This window comes from Solanum stenotomum, chromosome 11 (assembly GCF_019186545.1).
Source record: "Solanum stenotomum isolate F172 chromosome 11, ASM1918654v1, whole genome shotgun sequence".
Taxonomy (NCBI): domain Eukaryota; kingdom Viridiplantae; phylum Streptophyta; class Magnoliopsida; order Solanales; family Solanaceae; genus Solanum; species Solanum stenotomum.
The window spans coordinates 4,664,775-4,687,190 of record NC_064292.1 but is presented as its reverse complement, the minus strand read 5'-3'; the positions used below and the strand labels follow the sequence as shown (position 1 = coordinate 4,687,190).

General features: G+C 33.3%; 3 protein-coding genes across 4 annotated transcripts; 1 reads left to right on the top strand and 2 right to left on the bottom strand.

The window, feature by feature from the left end:
• Positions 1 to 548: 548 nt before the first annotated feature.
• Positions 549 to 5,742, bottom strand: LOC125843678 (uncharacterized). Of its 2 annotated transcripts, none has more exons than XM_049522848.1 (9): positions 5,578 to 5,742; positions 4,601 to 4,730; positions 3,864 to 4,056; positions 3,714 to 3,760; positions 3,472 to 3,541; positions 2,578 to 3,344; positions 1,920 to 2,225; positions 1,778 to 1,834; positions 549 to 984 (listed from the first exon to the last, which is right to left on the bottom strand). In XM_049522848.1, exons 2-9 carry the CDS (start codon positions 4,682 to 4,684, stop codon positions 781 to 783), a joined length of 1,728 nt encoding a protein of 575 aa, XP_049378805.1. In that variant the 5' UTR covers positions 4,685 to 4,730; positions 5,578 to 5,742; the 3' UTR covers positions 549 to 780. The 2 variants fall into 2 exon arrangements, with proteins under 2 accessions (XP_049378805.1, XP_049378806.1); XM_049522849.1 differs by having other exon boundaries at positions 616 to 984; positions 3,714 to 3,754.
• A 1,015-nt stretch (positions 5,743 to 6,757) lies between these two features.
• On the bottom strand, positions 6,758 to 13,262 carry LOC125843672 (uncharacterized). The gene is made up of 10 exons (XM_049522842.1): positions 13,012 to 13,262; positions 12,501 to 12,560; positions 11,900 to 12,019; positions 10,349 to 10,846; positions 9,391 to 9,860; positions 8,446 to 8,545; positions 8,272 to 8,337; positions 8,093 to 8,182; positions 7,866 to 7,985; positions 6,758 to 7,129 (listed from the first exon to the last, which is right to left on the bottom strand). Exons 1-10 carry the CDS (start codon positions 13,057 to 13,059, stop codon positions 6,821 to 6,823), a joined length of 1,881 nt encoding a protein of 626 aa, XP_049378799.1. The 5' UTR covers positions 13,060 to 13,262; the 3' UTR covers positions 6,758 to 6,820.
• A 1,638-nt stretch (positions 13,263 to 14,900) lies between these two features.
• On the top strand, positions 14,901 to 22,007 carry LOC125843691 (ATPase GET3B-like). Its single transcript, XM_049522865.1, has 11 exons — positions 14,901 to 15,104; positions 16,532 to 16,743; positions 17,042 to 17,104; positions 17,198 to 17,308; positions 17,950 to 18,024; positions 18,147 to 18,215; positions 18,293 to 18,358; positions 19,265 to 19,342; positions 19,423 to 19,521; positions 20,142 to 20,276; positions 21,578 to 22,007. Exons 1-11 carry the CDS (start codon positions 14,972 to 14,974, stop codon positions 21,713 to 21,715), a joined length of 1,179 nt encoding a protein of 392 aa, XP_049378822.1. The 5' UTR covers positions 14,901 to 14,971; the 3' UTR covers positions 21,716 to 22,007.
• Positions 22,008 to 22,416: the final 409 nt, after the last annotated feature.

The following is a 22,416-nucleotide window of genomic DNA, read 5'->3' as shown; positions in this document are numbered from 1 at the left end:
ACTAATTAAAATTAAATCATTTTTAGTAAGTAAATAACAGTTGAGGAAGAAAATAAGTAAATAAACTAGTTGGACAATAATACGTCAGTTACATCCAACAACTTATTATTATCATTATTATTATTGTTATTATTCTCCTTTTCCAACTATCAAAACAAGCAAATTTCCCTTCAGCCACTCGCGAATGAGCATAAAAAAGGAACTCCCACTAAAACCTCAAGGAAGATTGAATCCTTAGGTGCAAGTTAAACAAAGGCATAGGCGAATATGGATAGGCCTAGAAAAGGCATTTCCACATAGACGACTAATATGATTGTCAAAGAACATTAAGGAAGTATCTAGTATGGATCGTACATGGACAGTAGTTGGAGTCGGCATCTGAGTTCTCTAGGGAAAAGGATCAAGTTTGCCCCTCTCCCCTCAACACTTTGAGAGAAATGCGGCAAAAGAAAAGGAGGGAAAATTCATGGACCGACCATAATAGACATTGGAACAGAATAAGTTAAGGAAAGATGAAATTATGGAAAAAAAAAGATAACTGAAACCCCTTTCTTCAGTCTTGCACATATTGTTACCAAAATAGGTATTTTCTGACAAAAAGATGTTAAACTAGAATAGAAGTAATTACAATCTGTTAGAAATTTGGTTCTCTAGTTTGAACTTGTACAAAATTTAGAATTGGTTACTGCCAGCAAAAATATATACTATTAAGAATTTTGCTTTTCAAAGGTATCTATCTTTTTTCACAGGTATGAATGATCCTTCTAAGTAGCTTAGTATCTAATATGTGAGATTCAATGTGTTCTGCTCATTCATAGACAACTGGCTATCAGACTCCACGTTCGAAGAAGAGGCGAGGGATGCAGTTGGGGAGATTCTTGTTCTATGTTTCCTTGAATATGGATAGATGACAGCAAGCTCTCGAACACGGTTTAAGACCTCGTGAGGAATCCTGGACACGCCATGCTTCTTCTTGGCATCAACCTGCAGCAAGTTTTTATGGGCATGTATGATATAGCAACATGGTTTTTGCATCATAATAATAAGGTTGAACCCATCGGGAGACACCTAAGTTAGCAACATCTTACACTTAGGCATCTCTAGTAAGACTTGTACCATTTAAACACTTGTAGTAGGGATCGACTGTGTCATGTTGACACTTATGCTGATTTGGCAACTTGTCGGGCCCTACTACATGTGTTTAAATGGTAAATGTCTTAGTTAAGATGTCTAAGTGAAAGATGGTGTCAACTTTAGGTGTCTCCCGATATGTGCAGCTAAATATGAAACCTGCTGAAAATGTAATATATGACTTGATTACAAGTCTTTTAGGCAATTAACTTTCTTCCATTACACACTACAGCTTCTAATAAAACTTTCCGCTATTCAAGAATTTCAAGTACCAGTACTGTCACATTTGTTCCTCCTGTAACCTGAACCTAGAAATGGAATCCACATCCAGAGGATGAGAAAAGACTACAAAAAAGATGTAGTAAATCTAACAGATGGCGCATATACTTATCTCCGTGACCTAGAATTATCACAGCTTAAATTATAACAAGACAACTGGATTTGTTCCATGAATTCTCTTCTAAATGTAAGCATTAACTCCAAGAATCATATATTGAAATGAAAAGGGATAGACTAGATGTGGCTTTGCAACATGATGATCCTATGATTATGTGCAAAGAAACATAAAAGAGAATGAGTTTTGAATTAAATTAAAAACGAAAAGGGACAGATTAGAGGTTTTCAATTGATATGAAGAATAAAATACCCCTCTCCGGCTCTGCAATCGTCGGCAGCTAGCCCTCAGAAGATTCCGCCATTTGTCCTGACAGAAGCAAGGGACTAAAAGATCATACCAAAAAAACCTGGAAAGCAGAAAATTATAAGTATGTTACTAAACGGTCAAGTACCTTCAGATCAGCTGGACTACGATGCACAGATGTTTGGAAAAACATCCTCTTAATGTCACTCCATCTGCCAACACCATACTTGGAAACACCCTCCACCAACTTTAGGACCTCAGTTGTTGACCAATACTTGTTGTGTTTTCTGTCTTGGTTAGTGCCTCGGGTCTCGCTCCCTATAGTCCAATCTTCTTCAGATGAATTATCACTAGACTGGTCAGAAAGAGTGCCAGAATGATCATCTTGTGCCTCAGCTGAATGGATGTTGCCGTTATAGGCTCTGTTAGCCCTGCAATCTTTGGATAAATGTCCCTGAAGTGGACAGCGAAAACATAAGCAAAAGAAGTAGCAATAATCTGAAAGAACAGCATCTAAAAGTGGATATGTGACTTTACGGCTTACGCTTTGTTTCATCCTAGCATGAAACAGACACAACAAGGATGAAATGTTCGAGCAAATCAAATGCTCACCACATGAGTATTAAACATTGAATTGATGAGAGATACTTAATCCTAAGCAAATACATTTAGCATATGAGACTAGACATGTTAAATAAAGTGAACAGTTTTCGAGGAACATTCCCAGCAGAAGTTAACTTCCTTGGGAGAAAATATGAAAGGTCAATACAAAGTCTGAAACTCCTTTTTATTTGTAGTTCACTAACCTCCCTCCTGATAAGTCGTTCCTCAATGGGCAGACCAGGTGGAATTTGGATGCATCCAACTTGAAAATTTCTTTTACCAAGACCTTGTGATGATACTTTGGCTCCTCTGTGATAATATCGCTGACCAAATCCTCCTCGTGAAGGTTTACATTTCAGATTCTGTTCAGATATTCCTAATTTCGTTCCATCACATTTTACATTTTCTTTAGCCAACTCCTTGCTATCCCACTTATCCGGAAAATCGAGCTGTATTTCACCTGCTGCAGAAGATAAGCATTTGAAGGAATTCCATTGGATATGTTCTCTCCTTTTCACGTGTTGAACCCTTGGCTTTGTTCTGAAATTGAATATACTAGCAAAGGCAGTAGATACTGTAAGGAGATTCTGGCAAGCTGGTGGGACTTTAACCCCTTGATTTTCACTCGAATCAAAAGAGCTTTTCGGAAAACTGTAATTCTTGTCTGACATCTCCTGGTTTTCCAAACCAAATATCATGTGGGATTCCAGCCATTGCTTATCCGCAACTGAAGTTTGATGTCCAAACATGTTCCTGAACACCTCAAGTAGTTTATCAGTTGACATGTCCTCAAATTCGTCTAAAGCGTCATGATCGGATGAGGTACTTGCATCAGACAACTTTAACACATGAACACCACAATTTCTTTGTTCTGAATCAGCTAGCTTGTTCTCCAAATTCACATTCCCTACACAGGATACATCTCTTGTGACATCATCAAGGGTGGGAGTCTCTTCCTCAAGTTCAATATCTAATAAATCGAGAATAATAGGACTGAAATTAACTAATTAGTTGAAAGACATTTACTTAGGACAGAAACAAAGGTAGAAAAGGAAAGCATAGACTGGTATGATAGCGGAGAGACAGCAACTACTTACCCAAAAGATAATCTTCACATGAAATGCTGCAATGATTTTCATTATATCCGTTTGACAATCCATCAAGAAACTGCAAAAACCGGGTATCGACAAATGATCAGTAATAATGGAAGATGATCGAAAACAATTGATTAAACTCATTGAATACAAACGAATCAGAAATACTGTGTGGACAAATTAAAACACATAAACACTCTAGAATATAGTATTAACAAGTTATGACTGCTCACAAGGGTATATACCTTCTCCCTTGTTTTATCCTCTTCACTAAGACCTCTTTGAACTGCATCTAGGTGGAAGGTCAAAAATCAAAATGTCATTAGTTATCGACAAAACTACTAGGAATTTGAAACTCATCTGATTCACATAGCTCAAGTTGTTAAGACCATTACCACGATCACTATTTGTTACAACAGGCTCCGAAGCTGAAAACTCCTTAATGTAGCTCTCTGGAAGACTGCATGCACATGTGTTAAAATCTAGAAGAGTATCGACTATATGGCCATACTCGGGTTCTGCAAATAATTGTTCCACTCCTATTGCTTCCTCCTCTGATGCAAAATAGATAGATGCAGCACCTACAACCTAAAAAAATCATAACAGTTTAGTTAACGAAATAATTTAAACAAAGATTATTGATCAAAATCGCATAATATTCTTGACCAACTAAAATTGTCAAGCTTAAAAGTTCCAAATACTTCAAGTATTTATACTCAAAGTACAACAACAACATACCCAGTGTAATTCCACAAGTGCGGTCTGAGGAGGGTAGTAAGTACGCAGACCTTACCCCTACCTTGGGAGGTAAAGAGGTTATTTCCGATAGACCCTCGGCTCAAGTAAAAACATAACAAAGCAGTCTGGGAAAAGAAATAACAAAAGAGAACAAAATAATACTGTAATCAAAGGACAAAAAATAACAGTCAGTAATAGAGATCGAAGAGCAAGAATTGCAAGAGTAATGCTACGACTACTAGTATGGGAGGATATGTGAAACAATACTCAACTACCTACTAGCCTTCTACCCTAATTTGACTCAAAGTAAATGAAGTAAAGCAGTAAGGATGTTTTAGGATTAATTGGACCAAGTGTAATCTAAACTAGTCATCCTCCAGAAATTTTTAGCTACCTGTTCAGGCTCCTGTTGAGAACTCTTTGCACTCTCATTTGGTGTCTTCCAGTTGTACTCGAACGAATCCATGGAAGTTTGCATTTTACTCGTCTGTCCAAGTTTTCCTAACAGATTCTTGAGAATTTAACTACCAGAAACATAACAAGAAAAATGTCAGCCTCAGCATGGTCAATTTCTGGTGTTGAAAGCTCAGCTAAAGGAAGACTGTAATGCACATAGCTTCGTTTCCTTTTTCAACACATTAAGAAATGACTTTAAAGGGGAATAAGTATATTAAAGAACTGCACATGTCAAAAAAATATTGAAAAATTCATAATCAACTAAAAGGAATCATCTAATCAACAAATTATGGAACAACATATTGACTAAACACCCCAGCACAGCAGAGCCTCACAATATATGACATTTTTCAAAAAAAAAAAAAAGGATTTGATAGCAACAGGTCATATGAAAGAACTAAAACTTCACCAACAGGAATACAAATGAAAACAAACTACAACAACAACACATCCAGTGTAATCTCACAAGTGATGTCTCGGAAGGGCACAGTGTATACTAACCTTTCCCATACCTCGTCGAGGTAGGGAGGTTGTTTATGAAAGACACTCGGCTCAAGTGAACCAAATCAAATGACAGTGAATAAAGCATGTCAACTAAATAACGAAAGCAATACAGAGCATTATTCATAAACACTAACAACAACAAAATAGTGTGATATTCGAAACACAACAAACAATGTATATTAAAAGCAAGAAACAACAAAAGAAAAAAACAAACTAAACTTGATACTAAATCATATATGTTTCTTATACGGTTATAGGGTATAAAAAGCAACTAAAACTAAAAGATTAACGTAGACAAGCAAAATATTCAAGAATTCTGATAAAATGCATGCAAATGCAACAAAAATACACAACTGCTAGATACCCACAACACAAAAAGCAGAAAAGAACTAAAGGGGTCTCTGATCATACCTTCATTTCACTGATTCAACCAAAAAAGATTCATTTTTTGACCAAAAATAAAAAAAATAAACAAACCCCAGATGAAATTTTTCACATTAAATGCATGGAAGTAACTGAAAAAAGCAAAAAAGGGAATGTAAGTGGTATCTCTGTTTCAGTAAAATGGGAGCTGATTTTTTTGGTGACAGAGGAAGTGGAGACGGACGTGAAGTGACGTGAAGAACCGAATTGGAATTGTGGGGTTGGGGTCCGGAAAAGGTGACACGTGGAGGGTAGTGGTTGGAAAATTGTACAACCTTAAAAGGGAAATAAAGAAATTCTGTTTTTATATGTGGTTGATTGATAGATAATAAAGGTCAAGAATTATGATAAACGTTAAAAAGGAAATAAAGAAATTCTGTTTTTATATGTGGTTGATTGATAGATAATAAAGGTCAAGAATTATGATAAAAGGATAGTAGATTATGGTATGACGTAGTGTTGTATTTTGTAATGTGCATTAATATATGTTGTCTTTTTGTTCAGTTACATTTTTTTGAGTCGAAAGTCTTGAAAATAAGCATTTTATCCCTATAAAGGTAAAATATAAGGCTTATGTATATTTGATCCTTCTCAGACTCATGAGATTATCTTGAATTTGTTGTGATCGTAATTTTCCTTTAAAAAAATTAGTTTGAAAATGGAATGGTCGGGGGTATTCGGCATGGGTGGAGAGGGCATCCGAAGGGTTACTTCACATTTAGTGATCACACACTGATCCGGGCAATCACTATCTACAATCGATGAAATTTATACTATTTATTGAAAAGGTTTTTTATCGATTTAAGAAGAATCATATGTACAAAACACTTATATACGTACATATAATAAATACGGAAAATTCAGAATCATAAGATATTTTTCTCAAGAAAAAATATGGTAGACATTTTCCCTATGGTGGGATCTAAATCAACAATGGCAAAAAGAAAGTAAGTAAATGACCAAGAATATGTTTAGGGATCTCCAAAATTACACTATAAACAAGTGATCACTTTATTTTTCACCATTCATTGTTATTCACATATACATAATTCAAGATCGAAGCAGGTCAACACATTGTTGTACGTTGAGCTGATTATAGCATACACTTCTCAAAATATTTATGTAAGTTTTCAAAATGGAATCTTGAAAGGTATCAGAAATGAAAATTTTACAATCATGAAATAATAAAAGTTTTCTATCGATTCAAACTCTGTACTTATACAAGATGCTTTTATACAGATAACAAATATTGAAACTCGAAATCATATGGTATTTTCTCAACAATAGTTGATGCTTTCCCACTATGAAGTCCTCTAAAGCAATCAACAATAGATTTCCTCAATGAACCAGATGTAGGCAATTGTTGACAAATCCATTCTACTAATGAATCCAAATCTTGAGCAAAATCATGTATATTTCTTAGCAAAAGCTCTGGCATTGCTATCTTCTTGTTGCTTGTTACAATTAATGAAGCTTGTAAGTATTCCAATTTTGATTTTTCTAACTCACCTATAACTCCATCACTTGTGTATATCTTCACCTACATAATTATTTTCATTAATTGTAATAAATTAACATGTTAACATTCACATTTTATTAAAGAAAGGGAAGTAGTATTATAACATGATTTTCGTAATACATGATATTTAACTGAACACCAAATTTAAGAAAATTGTGAATTATCGCACTATGTACAATGAAGGATTAAAAACAACAACTACTAGACCTCAACCCGAGGCATGTTTAATTTGGTTAGGTTATATGAGATAATCCTCAATCTTTTATATCGATCATCAATTTAAGCTCATTTTTCATAACTTGCTTGGCTAAATTTTATTTTTAAAAATATTTTTGAAATAATACTTCTACAAAGTAGAATGTTGCATTTTACTAATCAATTTGAAACTCTTGAGCAGCATTTTGTATTTGACCAAATTTTCAAAGAAAATAGTACTTTTTTCAACTTTTGTTTCTACTCAAAAACATCTATTTTTTCTGCCCAAGCATTTCAACTCTCTAAAATAAATGCTCTTGACTTCTTAAAAACTTGGCTAGACAAACTATCGATAAGTCTAATATTATATAAAATTCAAGTATTGTTTGAATTCATTATAATTTCTCTTAACTTTATGCTGGCTATGAATCGACTACAATTCTTTTTTATCTAGATTTTTAATCGGTAATGTGATAAACTCACTAAAACTATAAAAATTAGTATCAACAATAAAAAATGACAGTTCAATGCATAAAACGTTCCATAGTATATATAGACTTACTGCTGGAGAAGAACGTGTGCCACAACATAAGGCAAACATAACATTTGGATCAAATGACTCAAGTCCATGCAGCTCACGTACTATATTTTCTTTATCATTCTTTTCACCTTTTCGATTCACCTAATTAATTAATCATATTATAATAACTGTAAGAAAAGTTATATTCAAGAAATGTTTGAAAAAAATAATAATTTAATAAGAGAAGTAATAGGTATTTAATTAATTACCTCTTTTGCTAGTGAATTTACAGGTTTTCTCAAGATAAAATGTTCAATTGCATGTGCATTTATTGTATTTCCACCAATATTCAGAGTTGCCTGAAATAAATATTAGAAAAATTAATTCGAATCGAGATATTTGTATTTAAAAATTACGATAAATAATTTGAGACGAACAAAGTAAGAACCTTATTCATAAGTGACAACAACTTTTCTGGAGTAGAACTAGAAGGAAGTCCATGTTGAAGAAATCCCTGGAATTATAATAAAAAAATATATAATATGATTTTAATTAGGTTTGAATATTGAGATTTATAAAGGAAATGAATTTTATAAAATAAATAAAATTAAATCCAATGTACATGCATGATACAAGCGTTGTACATGTTGATCCAGAATGCTAATTTCTGTTGATAATTCAGCAATCCTAAATCTACATTTTGTAGACTGTTCATCATAAGCCTGCACAATTTTCAAGAACAATATAAGAAAATATTAGAAGGAAAAGTCTCGGAGCGTGATAAAATTATTTTCATATAATCTAATTAAGTTACTGGTTTGAGCTGTGAAATTAGCTATAAATTGTACCCTACATCACACCCCTTAATTAGGGGTGCAGCCCTTCCCCGACGTTACATGAATACAAAAAAATATTAGTGTTTAGTACATCGAACTGTCCTTTAATACAACAAAATATTACTCCTAACATTAAGAAGAGAAGCGAATCAACAATATGTTACAAATTAATTTATGTGTTGATAGTGTAAAGAATTGTAAAATCGATATTATTTATGGTTGGTTAATTACAAGCTAATATATAAGTCGAGTGTTTATAAGTCAAAATCAATCAAAATTAAAATCATAAGTATCTTATAAATAATTTTGATTTGATTAAGTCTTTTACAATTTTATCCCTAATATATATCTCTCCTAAAACATAATAACTCCTAATCATCTCTCTATTTTTTTTTTGTCATTCTTCACCTTTTACATTCAAGTACTTCTAAATTTACATTTTCCATAAATAATTCTATGGACATTTCATCATTTTAACCAAAAAAAAGTTGTTTATCATCATCTTCATATACAGATGCAGGAATTACTTATTATCAGGTTCATCACTTCTATCCAAACACATAAGTGATCATTTTTATTACTAGATAGTTGATACCTATCAATACAACTACTTTCAATCAGCTAAATCAGACGGACTATCAATTTATAAAAGTTAATCTCTTCTCAACGAACATGTAGTAAAATCTAATAATAACACATAAAATATTCAAATTAGGGTTTTGAGGACATACTTGAGCTTTTGAAATAGAGGAATAGAGTTAGAATTTGAGATGCATTTGGGCTCCATAGATGTTGATGCAAATCTAACCAAATTTTTGTAAGGCCCAATATCTCTTGGAATGGACTCTTCTGAATCAAAAATACCATATGGATCTTGTTGTCTTGAATCTTTTTGTTGGATCAAAAGGCTTGTTGTACCATTATTTTTTGAATTGGGCTCAATATGGGCCCTAAAACTCAATGAAAAATTGCTTGATCTACTAGCAATTGGGCCTGATTTTTCCAACTCCATTGCACGTGTTGTTCTAAGCAACCTTATAAAAATGAACACCAAACATTTCATGATGTTTTCTGATAATTTATTTGGTGGCCATCTATGAATTGTGTCTTCTTCTGTTGGAATTGGACTTTGCATGATTTTTGGTTGAAGTTCATGTATTGGAGTGGACATAAATTTGGGTATATCTGCATTTCTTTCTCTCTGAAAAACAATAAAAAAAAAGAAAATTATACAAATAAACAACAACATATTCAATGTAATCCCACAAGTGGAGTCTGCGGATGGTAGAGAGTACGCAGACCTTACTCCTATCGTGTGGAGGTAGAAACGTTTTTTTTTTTTTACTCTTGGTTCAAGTAAAAGCAGTTTGAAGAAAGAACATTATATAAATCTTGAAAAAAAAAAGGGGGTGGGGGGTGGGAGTGATAAAAGCTATATTCTAGAAAAATGCGAGAAAATAAAGAGCGACTCAATAGAATAGGTGGTCTAAAGTCAAAATATAAGTAGATGTCTTGTATTTATTTAATAAAGTGGTTTTTTTTGTTGGTAAAACTATGTTACCCCAAGTATTGAATTGGCTATATATAAATACTCCATCAAACTCATCTTAAATCAATATTATATGCAAAAATGACTTCTGTCGTATCAAATATATTTAAAATCGTAATAAAAATAAATAAAAGACTTACTCTAGGTGTTGGATTTCTTGGTTCTCTGAGAGGTGAAGGAGTCTTGATCATCCCGCTTTTCCTTGAAATCCTTTCTCCAAATGTTCTAACTTGTTGATGAAATTGATTTTCATCTTCTTGATCAACAATAACTTTTGATGACTTATTAATTGGTTGTAACAATTTCTCATTATTTATTCTAAAGTCATTAAGTCCATAATCACCTTTTATAGCTTTGCTAATAAAATGCAATGCCTTTGTCTCAAATGGCACTTTTTGATCATTTAGCCCTTTGAATTTGTTTGGATTTGGTGGCAAAGAATATGAAGATATATTGTTTTGTTGTTGACTTTGTATTTTCATCTTGTTGTTAAGTCCTTGTTTGGACTTATTAGCTTGATGATCAATATTGTTGATTTCTTTCTCTTTATTCACATCACATTGAATCTTGTTGATTTGGCCTTCCAATTTGGCTATTTCATTTTCAACCATGGCTAATTCTTCTAACAATTCCTTCATCTACAAAATTTCCGCTATTAGGTTAAAACAAGCATAAAGCGCGATAAAATTAATTAAGGAATTTTAACAATATCTACTATATATACATAAAAATATAATTTTTTTGTTATTTATATAATGTGTAATTTTCAGACAAAGAAGATTTAAATGAACAACCTCTTGCACCACCTAATTTTGGCGCCTCTACCCGTACCATTTAGTGTATATATAGGGTCTACTTCTATATATATATATACTAACCATATAAAATTCATTTACATCATCAAATCACTTAAAAAATAATTAAAGGTAATTATGGATAAGTATATTGCACCTAAAAAATTATTTTCATTATCAGTGGATAAAAGTTAAATCAATTAATATACATGAAACTGAAAAAATTAATCATTTTTAACCCAAAAATACGCACATATATATTTCATATAATTAATTTAGTAGTACATATGGATGGTTTGTTAAAATCAAACTTAGGTAGAAAGTAAACATCATATCCAAAGTTGATGGCAGAAGGTAGTTTTCTTCTTATTCAACAAAAAAAGTACATTCTTAGCTGCTACGATTTGAATTTTAGTAAATATATCCATAAATTCTTTTTACTTAATTCCTCATGTTACTAAATCATTGAAGAAAATCTCACTTTTCTATATTGTTGTTCTAAGCTTTATATATATATATAAACTTCTTTATACAATCATCCTTTATAACAACATATTACCGGTCAAAGTTTTTTTTAAAGAAATTTCATGTTAATTAGAATATGTTATATTATAATATGATCTATATAACAATATTTCGCTATAAGAATAAAAAAAATACATAGACAGACAACGTTGTTATAAAAAATTTAGGCCGTAGAAACACAACACAAACAACATATATGGCTAGTATAATGTCACAAGTGGGAACTGAAGAGGATAATGAGTACATAAACGTTATCCCTATCTTGTAAAGATAGAGAAATTATTTCTGATAAACCCTCAATTCAAATAATATAGCTTAAACACTAATTTATTTTATTTTTAAAAAAAAGACTCACTAAAGAATTAAATTTACCTTAGGAGGAAGGTAATTTGGAATGGTACTGAAAGATGAATCATCCTTTCTTTGATACACCTTCTCCAGAAATTCATGAACTTTTTGTTCATGATTCAACATTTTTCTAAGCTCAGCAACCTTATATTATAACACAAATAAATAAAACTTTCAACTTCTCCTTATATATTCTACGAGAAAAGAAAAGTGCGAATTACATGAAAATTTACTGATAACATATATAGTTTATTTCCTATAAGAAAATTCGATGAAAACATCTTTGCGAAATCCATATTGGTAATAATGGTAGAAAATCTCCTCTTCTTCTTCTTCTTCTTCTTATTATTATTATTAATTTTTTTAAAATCTTTAACTTTTCCAATCACTATATAATAAGAAAGAAATAACATATATTTTGGATTCTAATTTGCAAATTTAATTAGTAGCATTCATATGTGATGCCTAATTTTCTAAAAAAAGCATATATAGGTTAAAGGTACAAGGACCATAACCTATATATGCCAAGTACAAATTCTAACTTTTTTGTCATGTTTTTTCATAACTATTTAATTACCATATGATAAAAATAAATTAAATTCATCAAGAAAGGTACATAAGAAACCTCTTTTTCAAGTTCTTCTTTCTTGTGGTGTCCACCAGTACTAGTACTCTTCTTCTTTCTCTGAAAATATACACCAAGAAAATGAAATTCAATGGCGGATCTAGAGTAGACGCAGCGAGTTAAGTTGAACTTATTGTGTCTAGTGTGTGCAAGAAAAAATGTACACATATATAATAAAGAACATAATCCATTGATTCTGAATTCTGAATTTGTCATGAACTAGAGTATGTAGATCAAAATTTCAAGAACCTAATAAAGTCACAAAATCAAGATTTTTTTTTTGAAAAATCCAATATAAAACCAGGCTTAAAATATAAAAAATATTTACATATAATAAAGAACATAATCATTGATTCTAAATCTTGAATCTGTCACACTGACAAAAATAACCACATAAAAGTCCAAGAACTAAACATAATTGCAAAACCAGAACGATACAGAGAAGATTAACACTACTAATAAATTGAGAAACGATACACCATCCTTAAAAAATACAAGACAAATAACTTACAATAATTTGTGCTGGAAAATGAACTGCCAAATTTAGCTGGTTTGCCATGAACTATACAATCCTCAAAGCCTTTTTGTTGATTCAAAGAAAAATGGTGCTCATGAGGTATTCATTAGTAGAACTATGTAGGGTTATTATTATTATTGAGATGATGAATGATATTATCAAATAAAAAAAACTTGGACTAGAAGCAAGGAATTGTATGGTATACTTTTTTTTGTGGTGGTTGTGATTATATTGTTGAAGTTGTTGACACATCTAGAATTAATTTGAATATACATGAAAAAAATGAAGTGAAGTATATATGTGTTGAAAATTTGATGAGAAGATGATAAAATGGAGCTATCAAAATGCTATAGTATATAGTTGTAGTAATAGGGAATGGGAGGTCATGCACCACCAAGAAAATATGGTGGAGTACTAACAAATATTTCTTCATTCTTAATTAGAGATTTTAGATTCGGATCCTGAATATGGAATCGTTTTTGATAGCAAATATTTTACCCTTCAAAGTAGGATATTCCGACTTAATTTTAAATTAATCGAAATGTCAAACTTCAAAATAAATACTGAACACCATATGAAAAACACAAATTAATCAAAGAATTGGGACTTTTATTTAAAAATAAATAAATAATTTTTTGATATAAAATGTTGGCGTAGCTTGCACTTGCAGTATTTTAGGACTTCAAAGATTAAGGCGTTTTTTTTTGGGTCTAATAATAGTTTGGCTTTTAATTTGTTGTCTTAGTAGAAAATGATTGCGTATTTTAGGGGATATATATTAAGGCTTGTGAGTTAAGGAGCAAGTATAATGATTATTTCATGGAGGAAAGGAAAAGATCAAGGGTGTGTTTGGTATACAAATTATGTTTTTTTTTGTTGTTGAAAATTGCGTATTTTATTATGAGTTTGATTGAATTTAATACATAATTTTAACTCAAAAAACAATTATTCATGACGTTAATATATATATATATATATAGTTTGATTGAATTTAATACATAATTTTAACTCAAAAAACAATTATTCATGACGTTAATATATATATATATATATATATATAAAATTTATATAAATACTTAAACTTATCATTCTTAAATTCCTATTATAACCTATGATGATACTTGCAACAACAATAACATATTGGTGTACTATGAAGAGGACAATATATATGCGATAAATTTGATACTTGCAACAACGACAACAATTACATATAAATATAGTCCTGCGGATGAGCAACAACGACAACAATTACATATAAATATAGTCCTGCGGATGAGCTTTGAAGAGAATAATGTGTACCTCAATTTTACCCTTAACTTATACGGATGGAGACTAGAGAGGATATTCTTTGCTAAAAAAAAACATAATAAATTGATTATGAAAATGAAATATAATAGTAAAAATTTCATATTGATAACAATGAAGAAAATAACAATAGCAACAACAAATAATATAATAATCGAAGATTTGTGGCAAAAGGTGGAGGATTTGTGGCTTAGGTCGCAGGTTCAAGCCCCACACCATGCAAAGCGAAGCCCGGTATTTAAGTGGAGAAGGGTAGAGGGGCGGGCCCATTATCCACTGAGTTTAGAAGGCTGTGATTGGTCCAAAGGGCGGGTCATAGACGGATTTCTCGGTTATCAAAAAAAAATAAAAAAAATAATATAATAATCGACATATACATATAGTATTTGTCAATATATTAAGAATTTTATTTTGAGAATATTTATTTATAATCTAATCAAAAACTATACACAATAATTTCAATAAACAATAAACCCCATACATTTTACAATTAAGATCATGTAATAAAATAACATATTTTACGTAATTAACTTAACTATCTCCGCACAATTTATTTTCCCATAAAACCAAAATTTTTGACCTTATATTGTTTTCCTTCCGCAGTCTACTGCTAATTAAGCTTTAACCTGGAACAAAAATCAGCATAGCCATGGCCATGGCGTCTCTTTTTCATCAATCTTCGAAAACCCATTTCTATTTTGCTTTGGCAAATGTCAGTAGAAGAAGCTTTAGCTCTTTCTTAACAAGTTTCAATTCAAGAACTTTCAAACCCCCATTTCAAGGTAAAACCTCCATTATATGTATTAATATTAATAAAGTTGGGATTTTTAGTTCTCTTTTACAGTTTTTTTCTTTGAGTACTTTGATCAAGCATGTGTTGTTTATGTAAATGTTAATGTTTCTTGTAAAATGCAGAGTTGGAATATGAGGTTTCTAAGTTTCATTGTATCAATCATTTGTAGGACATAGTTATTTTAGGTAGATGTTGATTTGTTTTTAAACTGTTATGTTACGAGTTCGCAGCGTAAAAATTGTTTCTTTGATGAAGAAGGCTGCATAGAAGTAGTGTCACTCTAAGTGTGGTCTAGTGGTCAATGAAGTAAACTAGTAGTTGAGAAACAGGCAGCATAAAAATAGTTTCTTTGATGAAGAATGCTGTGTAGTAGTGGCACTTTGGGTGTGGTTTAGTGGTCAATGAAGTGTATTGAGACATGTGAGGTCGTAGCAGTGACACTTAAGGTGGGGTCTAGTGGTCAATGAAGTGTATTGACAACTGTGAGGTTGTAGCAGTGGCATTTACGGGGGTGTCTAATGGTCAATGAAGTCTACTGAGAACTGTGAGGTCGTAACAGTGGCACTTAGGGTGGGGTCTAGTGGTCAATGAAGTGTATTGAGAACTTTGAGGTCGTAGCAGTGACATTTATGGTGGGGTCTAATGATCAATGAAGTGTATTGAGAACCATGAGGTCTCATGTTCAAATCCCAAATGGAGGCAAAAGTACTAGGTGATTTCTTCTCATCTATCTGAGCCTCAGTGCACAGAGTTATCTGATATAGTAAGTACCTCGTGGAATAAGTCGAGGTGCCTGCACGTTGACCTGGACACCACAATTAAAAAAACAAGAAGAAAAAGGCTGGATACTAGTGTGTGCAAATAAATGTAAGTGGTTTTCCATGTTAAGAGCATAAAGAACAGACCTTTGTTTCCATAGTGAATTCAGAGTTGAGAATCACAAATTCCAAGAAGTGAATGATTCAACATAATTGTTTTTGTTCTTTTATTCAAAAGAGAAGCCCATAATCCTGATTGTACTTAGGTGTTTATTTTTGAGTCCAATAGTGGAAGAATGCGATAAAACTGCACTAGATTTGTAGAAACCTTTTCCAGAATTTAATGCCAATCAACATATGATACCATGCTTTTCTAGTTTGTTTGTGTGTTGCTCTACAAAGAACATCTGTCAATTCCACCAGAGTTTTCATGTTAAGTTAACCTGTCTAGTGTAGAAATTGATTTGTAAAAGTTAGGACCAATATATGTGAAGCAAGTCTCTGCACAGCTGCTTTAGCATATAACAGTAAACAGTAAATGCCACCTCGAATCGATGAAAAAAAACTTGAAGCAATGTTCTTGACATTATACAGATAATTTCAAATGGTTTTATAAAGAAATGCTTTGGGATTACTTAAGTTCCTCTCATCTTTGTAGTGAGGGCAGTTACTACTCCTACTGAAGCTTTTGTTGGATTTGACGAGATGATTAGTGGTACACAACGGAAGTATTTCATGTTAGGAGGGAAAGGAGGTGTTGGGAAGACTAGTTGTGCTGCTTCTCTGGCAGTAAAATTTGCAAACTATGGTCATCCAACTCTTGTTGTTTCAACTGATCCTGCTCACTCTTTGAGTGATTCGTTTGATCAGGTACCTACTGCTTATTTCTCTTCTTAAATTCTGTCATAAGAGAAATTGACTTATATAATGTTTTGTGCTTTAGATTTTTATCACTACATTGTTGTTTCAGTATCTTATTATCTCGTTGTTGTTTCTCTTTGTTGCTGTGCCTCTTTCACTGTTTTCTCAGCCGAGGGTTCTTTCATAAACAACCTCTCTACCTTCTCAAAGGTAGGGGTAAGGTTTGCGTACATTCTACCCTCCCCATACTCCACTTGTGAGAACAAATTGGGTTTGTTGTTGTTGTAATGTTTTGTGCTTTCTGTAGAATTTGACTGGAGGGGCACTTGTTCCGGTTCAAGGAGTGGATTCTCCATTATATGCACTAGAGGTATCTTGTTCTTAATATTTCGTTGTTGGTACTGAAGTAAAGTATCTACTTGTTTAGGACGAATAATCATATAATAAACTGATATTCAAATAGATAAGCCCTGAGAGAACAAGGGAAGAGTTCCGCGCAGCGAGCCAACTTCATGGTGACAAGGGTGTCAAAAATATTATGGACAGCATGGGCCTCGGAATGCTTGCTGAGCAGGTGACATCAACAAGCAAAATGTTTCATAGTTCTTTTTTTCCCCAAAAATATGTCCCTCTCTTTCTATGGCTTTAAGGGGTCGTTTGGCAGAATGTATTAGAAAATCTAATACATATATTAGTTTACACCCTATTTAGTATTATAGGGTGTATAAGTAATACATAGTGAACCATGATATTAGTAATTCAAGGGCTATTAATACTTGGATAAGCATGGGTAAAGACAGAATTGCCCTCAATACACCAAACCAAACAGTGGATATGAAATAATCCCAGCATAACTAATTCCATCATTACTAATATACCCTATTCAATATTATTCTTATACACTCTACCAAACGACCATTGTCCATGCCTAGTCTTGGTTTCTCCTTGTCTCCTACTATACAACTACCCAATTAACTGTGTCTGATGTAGTCATAAACCTTTAAACAATTCGTTATGTCTTTTTGGTTGTTGATTCAGTAAGTAAAACCTGTAAACTTTGTATGACAAGCTAAGTTCAGGTTCAAGTTCATTTCTTTACTGCAACTGCTGACAGAGCAACTGATTAAACGAAGTTCTGATTTTGTCAATCTGTGAATTATGATGTTTGAAACACTCCTTCTTATACTTGACCCTGCTGTTATTAACTTGTGATAGCTGGGAGAACTAAAACTTGGAGAGCTGTTGGACACTCCTCCACCTGGTCTAGATGAGGCTATTGCAATTTCAAAGGCATGTATAAATGAGTGTTCAATACTGTTTTTCAGTTAGATTGTTATCAGTACCGCGCACATAAACAACTGTCCTTATTGTTACCTTATTCCAGTCTCTTTGACTATAGGATGGTTCTGCAGGTCATGCAATTTCTTGAATCAAAGGAGTATAGTGCCTTCTCTCGCATAGTTTTTGATACAGCACCAACGGTGAGTTGAAAGAAACTGGTTTAATGTAAAACTTGTTCTCTGAGCTTAATGTTTGCATTTACTTGTTGATTCTGCAGGGGCACACACTTAGACTACTATCACTCCCAGACTTCTTGGATGCATCAATAGGCAAGATGATGAAGGTAACTACCGTCATGCTACTGGAAGAATATTATGGGTCATTTCTGATTTTCTTCCACCAAAATGCTTCCACTTTTAAGAATGAGAACCCTCAAGCCCATATGTCTTTCTTCTCCTCTTAACCGAAACTTATTGCAATGGTTTTAGTATGTTTAGTTCTGGAGAATAACAATTCCTTCTCAATTAAGTCCTTCTATGAGAAACTTCTGGTTAGGGCAGAAACGTTATCCACATGCCTTGGTCTGGATTCCTAAGATGCCGAGGAAGGTGTGCTTCTTCGTGTGGGTAGCTACTAGAGGAGTGATTTTGACGGTGGAGAATTTTAAGAAGCGAAAGGTTGTAGCCATGAGCTGGTGTTTCCTTTCTAAGGAGGCGGGTGATGACGTGGACCATATTCTATTCCATTACAAATTAGCTACGAGGTTATGGGAGGACATCTTTAGATGATTTGGTGTTTCTTGGGTAATGCTAAGATCCGTGAAGGAGTTGATCTTCAGCTGAAAGAGTGGAGCTAGGAAAAGAAGACACAAGGCTTGGGACGTTATTCCTTTGCTTTGATGTGGGTCATTTGGAGGAAGAGAAATAGCAGAGCTTTTGAAGGGTTGGAGATGAGCTTTGCTCATTAGAGGAGTTGTCTTTGATCCCTTATTTTCTTTCGATGCACCCATGTAGTTACAGTTTGTATAGAGCATTGGGTGTCTTTGGAGAGAACCATATTTTGTAGGTCTCCTTTTTAGGTATACCTCTTGTAGACAGCCAAGTTGACCTTGTTATTATTAATAAAACCTTTTACCTGATTAAAAAACATGTTTAATCTTGGACTCTGTGATGATGCATTTTATTTCAAGTTCGTCTACCAAATTCCTATTTTAGCTTCAGCTTTATTAGTACTTTTTCATGTGTCGCAGCTTAAAAAGAAAATAGCATCAGCCACTTCAGCTTTAAAATCCATGTTCAACAAAGGGGAGCCACAACGAGATGATGCTGTAAGCATTAAAGTTATAATACTAGTTATCTTGTTGTACTTTTGCTTTGCATTGACCATTATAATGTCCTTCCACTGCAGAGTGACAAGCTAGAGCAATTAAGGGAGAGGATGGCAAAAGTTCGAGATCTGTTCCGTGATTCCGAAACTACAGAGTTTATCATTGTGACAATCCCCACTGTAATGCACAAATTCTGTCGTCCTATTACTTTAAGTTAACAACTCCGGAACATAAGCTTGAAACAGAACTAGCTTGCCTCTTATTTAATATTACTTCCAATCATAAATATCATCCTCTACTTTGTCTTTTCCTTTCCTGTAGTTCATGCTCCATATAGTTGAGCTTTTATACTGAAGTCAACAAGGTTCAATATCCAATACATTGTAATAGTACAGCAGTCCAATATTGCTCATCATATGGAGGCTTCTACACAATATTTCCATTAGGTTTGAAAAACATTGATGAAAGTAGGATATGCATGTTAGAGACATAAAGAATAAGAATAGCATTGTTACTATGACTCTGGAAAAATGGTTGAGCCGAGGGTCTATCGGAAACAACCTCTCTACCTGCACAAAGATAGAGGTAAGGCTGCGTACACACCGCCCCTCCCTAGACCCCACTTGTGGGATTACACTGAATTTTTTTGTTGTTGTTGTAAATACTATTGCTACTTGTGCTCAACTGAGCAATATTAATTGACCAGAATGTGTAGCTTGTAGCTTTTCTTTGCTATGCTTGCAAGCTCTTCTTGAGGACTTGTTGAGTGAGCTCTTTGTGACAAATACATTCTGTACAGGTGATGGCAATCAATGAGTCTTCACGACTCTGTGCATCGTTGAAGAAGGAAACCGTTTCAGTAAGAAAGCTTATCGTCAACCAAATCCTACCTCCGTCTACATCAGAATGCAAGTTTTGTGTGATGAGAAGAAAGGTAAGAGTTGACTCTTCAAATTCAGCCTAGCGAAAATATTCTAATTCATCCCGTTTCTTGAAAATATTCCAATTTTCTCTCTCTTTTAAGTTAAATCCTTCTCATTTATACTGCTAAGCAAGTTTTTTTGTTTTAAATAATGAAGTCGGCAGAAACCTAAGCTAGATGAAAGAATACCTAGTGAGCATGTATCTTAATTCCGACTGAATTTAAAATGGGGAATAAATATCTATTGGAATTGTTTGTGTGTCAAGCCATTGATATGCTCAATATTTACGCATTTCAATGTAGTCTTGAAAACTAATTTTAAGAAGGCTCTCTAGATACCCTATTTGGAATAGTTATGCAAGAAGGTAGGTATGTCCTGAACGTGAACTTCCACCATGATATGTTCAGCTTTATGGAAATGCTAGCTTTTTCATAACTTGTCGGATTGTGGTATGTCATACATGCCAAGCTTTCTTTATGGTGTCACATTATATCCATTGAATTCCATAACTACATTTCTAATGAACTCTACAATAGGAAAGGTACTCATGGCCAAATGCATGCAGCATAAATTGTGCATGCTTGATTTAGCAACTGAACACTGAGAGCTTATGTATGCAATAAAAGACTTGGAAGGCAGATTAGAGATTCAACAACAACAAACAACAACATATCCAGTATAATCTCATAAATGGGGTTTGGGGAGGGTGGTGTATACGCAACTTTTACCCTACCTTGTGAATGTAGAGATGTTGTTTCTGACAGACCCTCGGCTCAAAAAAACAAGTATGCAAAGCAAATACAATAGTGAAGAAGTCATATTGTTGTTGCTGAAAGAAGTGGCAATGATGCTTCACTTGAAAGCAAGCCATATGAATGTTGAACTTAGACAAGTTTGATGTTTTATATTACCATATAGCGAGTATAAATCGAGTGATATAAAAGCTATGTTGCACTACTTTTGGAGTATCCAACATGCATCAGCCAACATTTTTGAAGAGTCTGAGCAGCATAGTATTGATGTAGTGTCGGCATTCTGGGAACCTTTATAAAGGGTATCACTAAAATAGGACAAATTGATCAAATGCCTAGTTCTGGGATGGCCTTGGACTGCTGTTGTCTTCTCTTACACATTCATATTCTAATCTTATTCACTTGCTTTAGTGCATATTCAAGACCTTAAACTTTTTAACTTAATTAACCTTTTTATCCAAACAGTGATGAAAACTGAATTATCCTGTGAAATATCTCTGACTTCCCTGATCTTTACTTGCATAGTTTTGCTGATGTCTTTGTTGTTTAAAATGTTTCAGGATCAGATGCGTGCTCTCGAAACGATCACTAAAGATCCCGAGTTAGCAAGTTTAAAGATAATCCAAGCACCATTGGTTGATGTGGAGATAAGGGGCGTCGCTGGATTAAAATTCATGGGGGATATGGTTTGGAAATAAAATTGTTTCAACAATCATGTAGAATAATGTAGCAGTGACTTGTTTGCTGAACTTATTTTCCCTCATGAGAAAAAAAAAGGGCCCTTTTTTCTCTTCAATTTTACTCTGGATAGGAGGTTATGGAGGACACATATTAGGGGTAGAAGGCTAGTAGAGCATTGTTTTGCGTGTCCTTCCATATTTGTAGTCGTAGTATTTCTGATGTAGTTTCTTATCGTTCGATTTTTGTTACTATTTTTGACTCTTGTACTTCAGTTATTGCAATATTTTGTAGTTACTGTTCCTTTTTTTTTCCAGAATGATTCGTCCTACTTTCTATAGTATTTTTCCATGATTTCCTTACTTCCATTAATTCTTTTTCGATCTTCTTTGATATGCTTTTTTCTTGAGCCCAGGGTCTAATTGGAAACGACCTCTCTACCTCCCAAGGTCTACGTATACTCTACCCTCCTCAGACCCCATTTGTGGGATTACACTGGTATGTTGTTGTAATTTTACTCTATTTACCAACAGGCAAGCTTGTGCACAAACACAATATCTCAATGCCAACTGAACCTGGTGAGAAGGGTGCAGGCTTCATTAATGGAGTACCAGCACTATTTTTCCTCTTTGCTTATCCAAAAAACATGAGATAACTTAACCAATCAGAAAAAGAAAGAGAACATGAAATAATTTTGTGAACAAAAAAGATTTACTGTCTA

Coding starts and splice junctions, on each gene's coding strand:
- LOC125843678 (XM_049522848.1), bottom strand. CDS start 4,684: ATGCAAACTTCCATGGATTCGTTCGAGTACAACTGGAAGACACCAAAT. Junction 4,057..4,600: donor CTCAACAGGAGCCTGAACAG/GTAGCTAAAAAT, acceptor TGATTTTTTTAG/GTTGTAGGTGCTGCATCTAT. Junction 1,835..1,919: donor GTAGTCCAGCTGATCTGAAG/GTACTTGACCGT, acceptor TGCTTCTGTCAG/GACAAATGGCGGAATCTTCT.
- LOC125843672 (XM_049522842.1), bottom strand. CDS start 13,059: ATGGCAAACCAGCTAAATTTGGCAGTTCATTTTCCAGCACAAATTATT. Junction 12,020..12,500: donor AAGAAGAACTTGAAAAAGAG/GTTTCTTATGTA, acceptor TTATAATATAAG/GTTGCTGAGCTTAGAAAAAT. Junction 10,847..11,899: donor CAAATTACCTTCCTCCTAAG/GTAAATTTAATT, acceptor GAAATTTTGTAG/ATGAAGGAATTGTTAGAAGA.
- LOC125843691 (XM_049522865.1), top strand. CDS start 14,972: ATGGCCATGGCGTCTCTTTTTCATCAATCTTCGAAAACCCATTTCTAT. Junction 17,309..17,949: donor TCGGAATGCTTGCTGAGCAG/GTGACATCAACA, acceptor AACTTGTGATAG/CTGGGAGAACTAAAACTTGG. Junction 18,025..18,146: donor AGGCTATTGCAATTTCAAAG/GCATGTATAAAT, acceptor ATGGTTCTGCAG/GTCATGCAATTTCTTGAATC.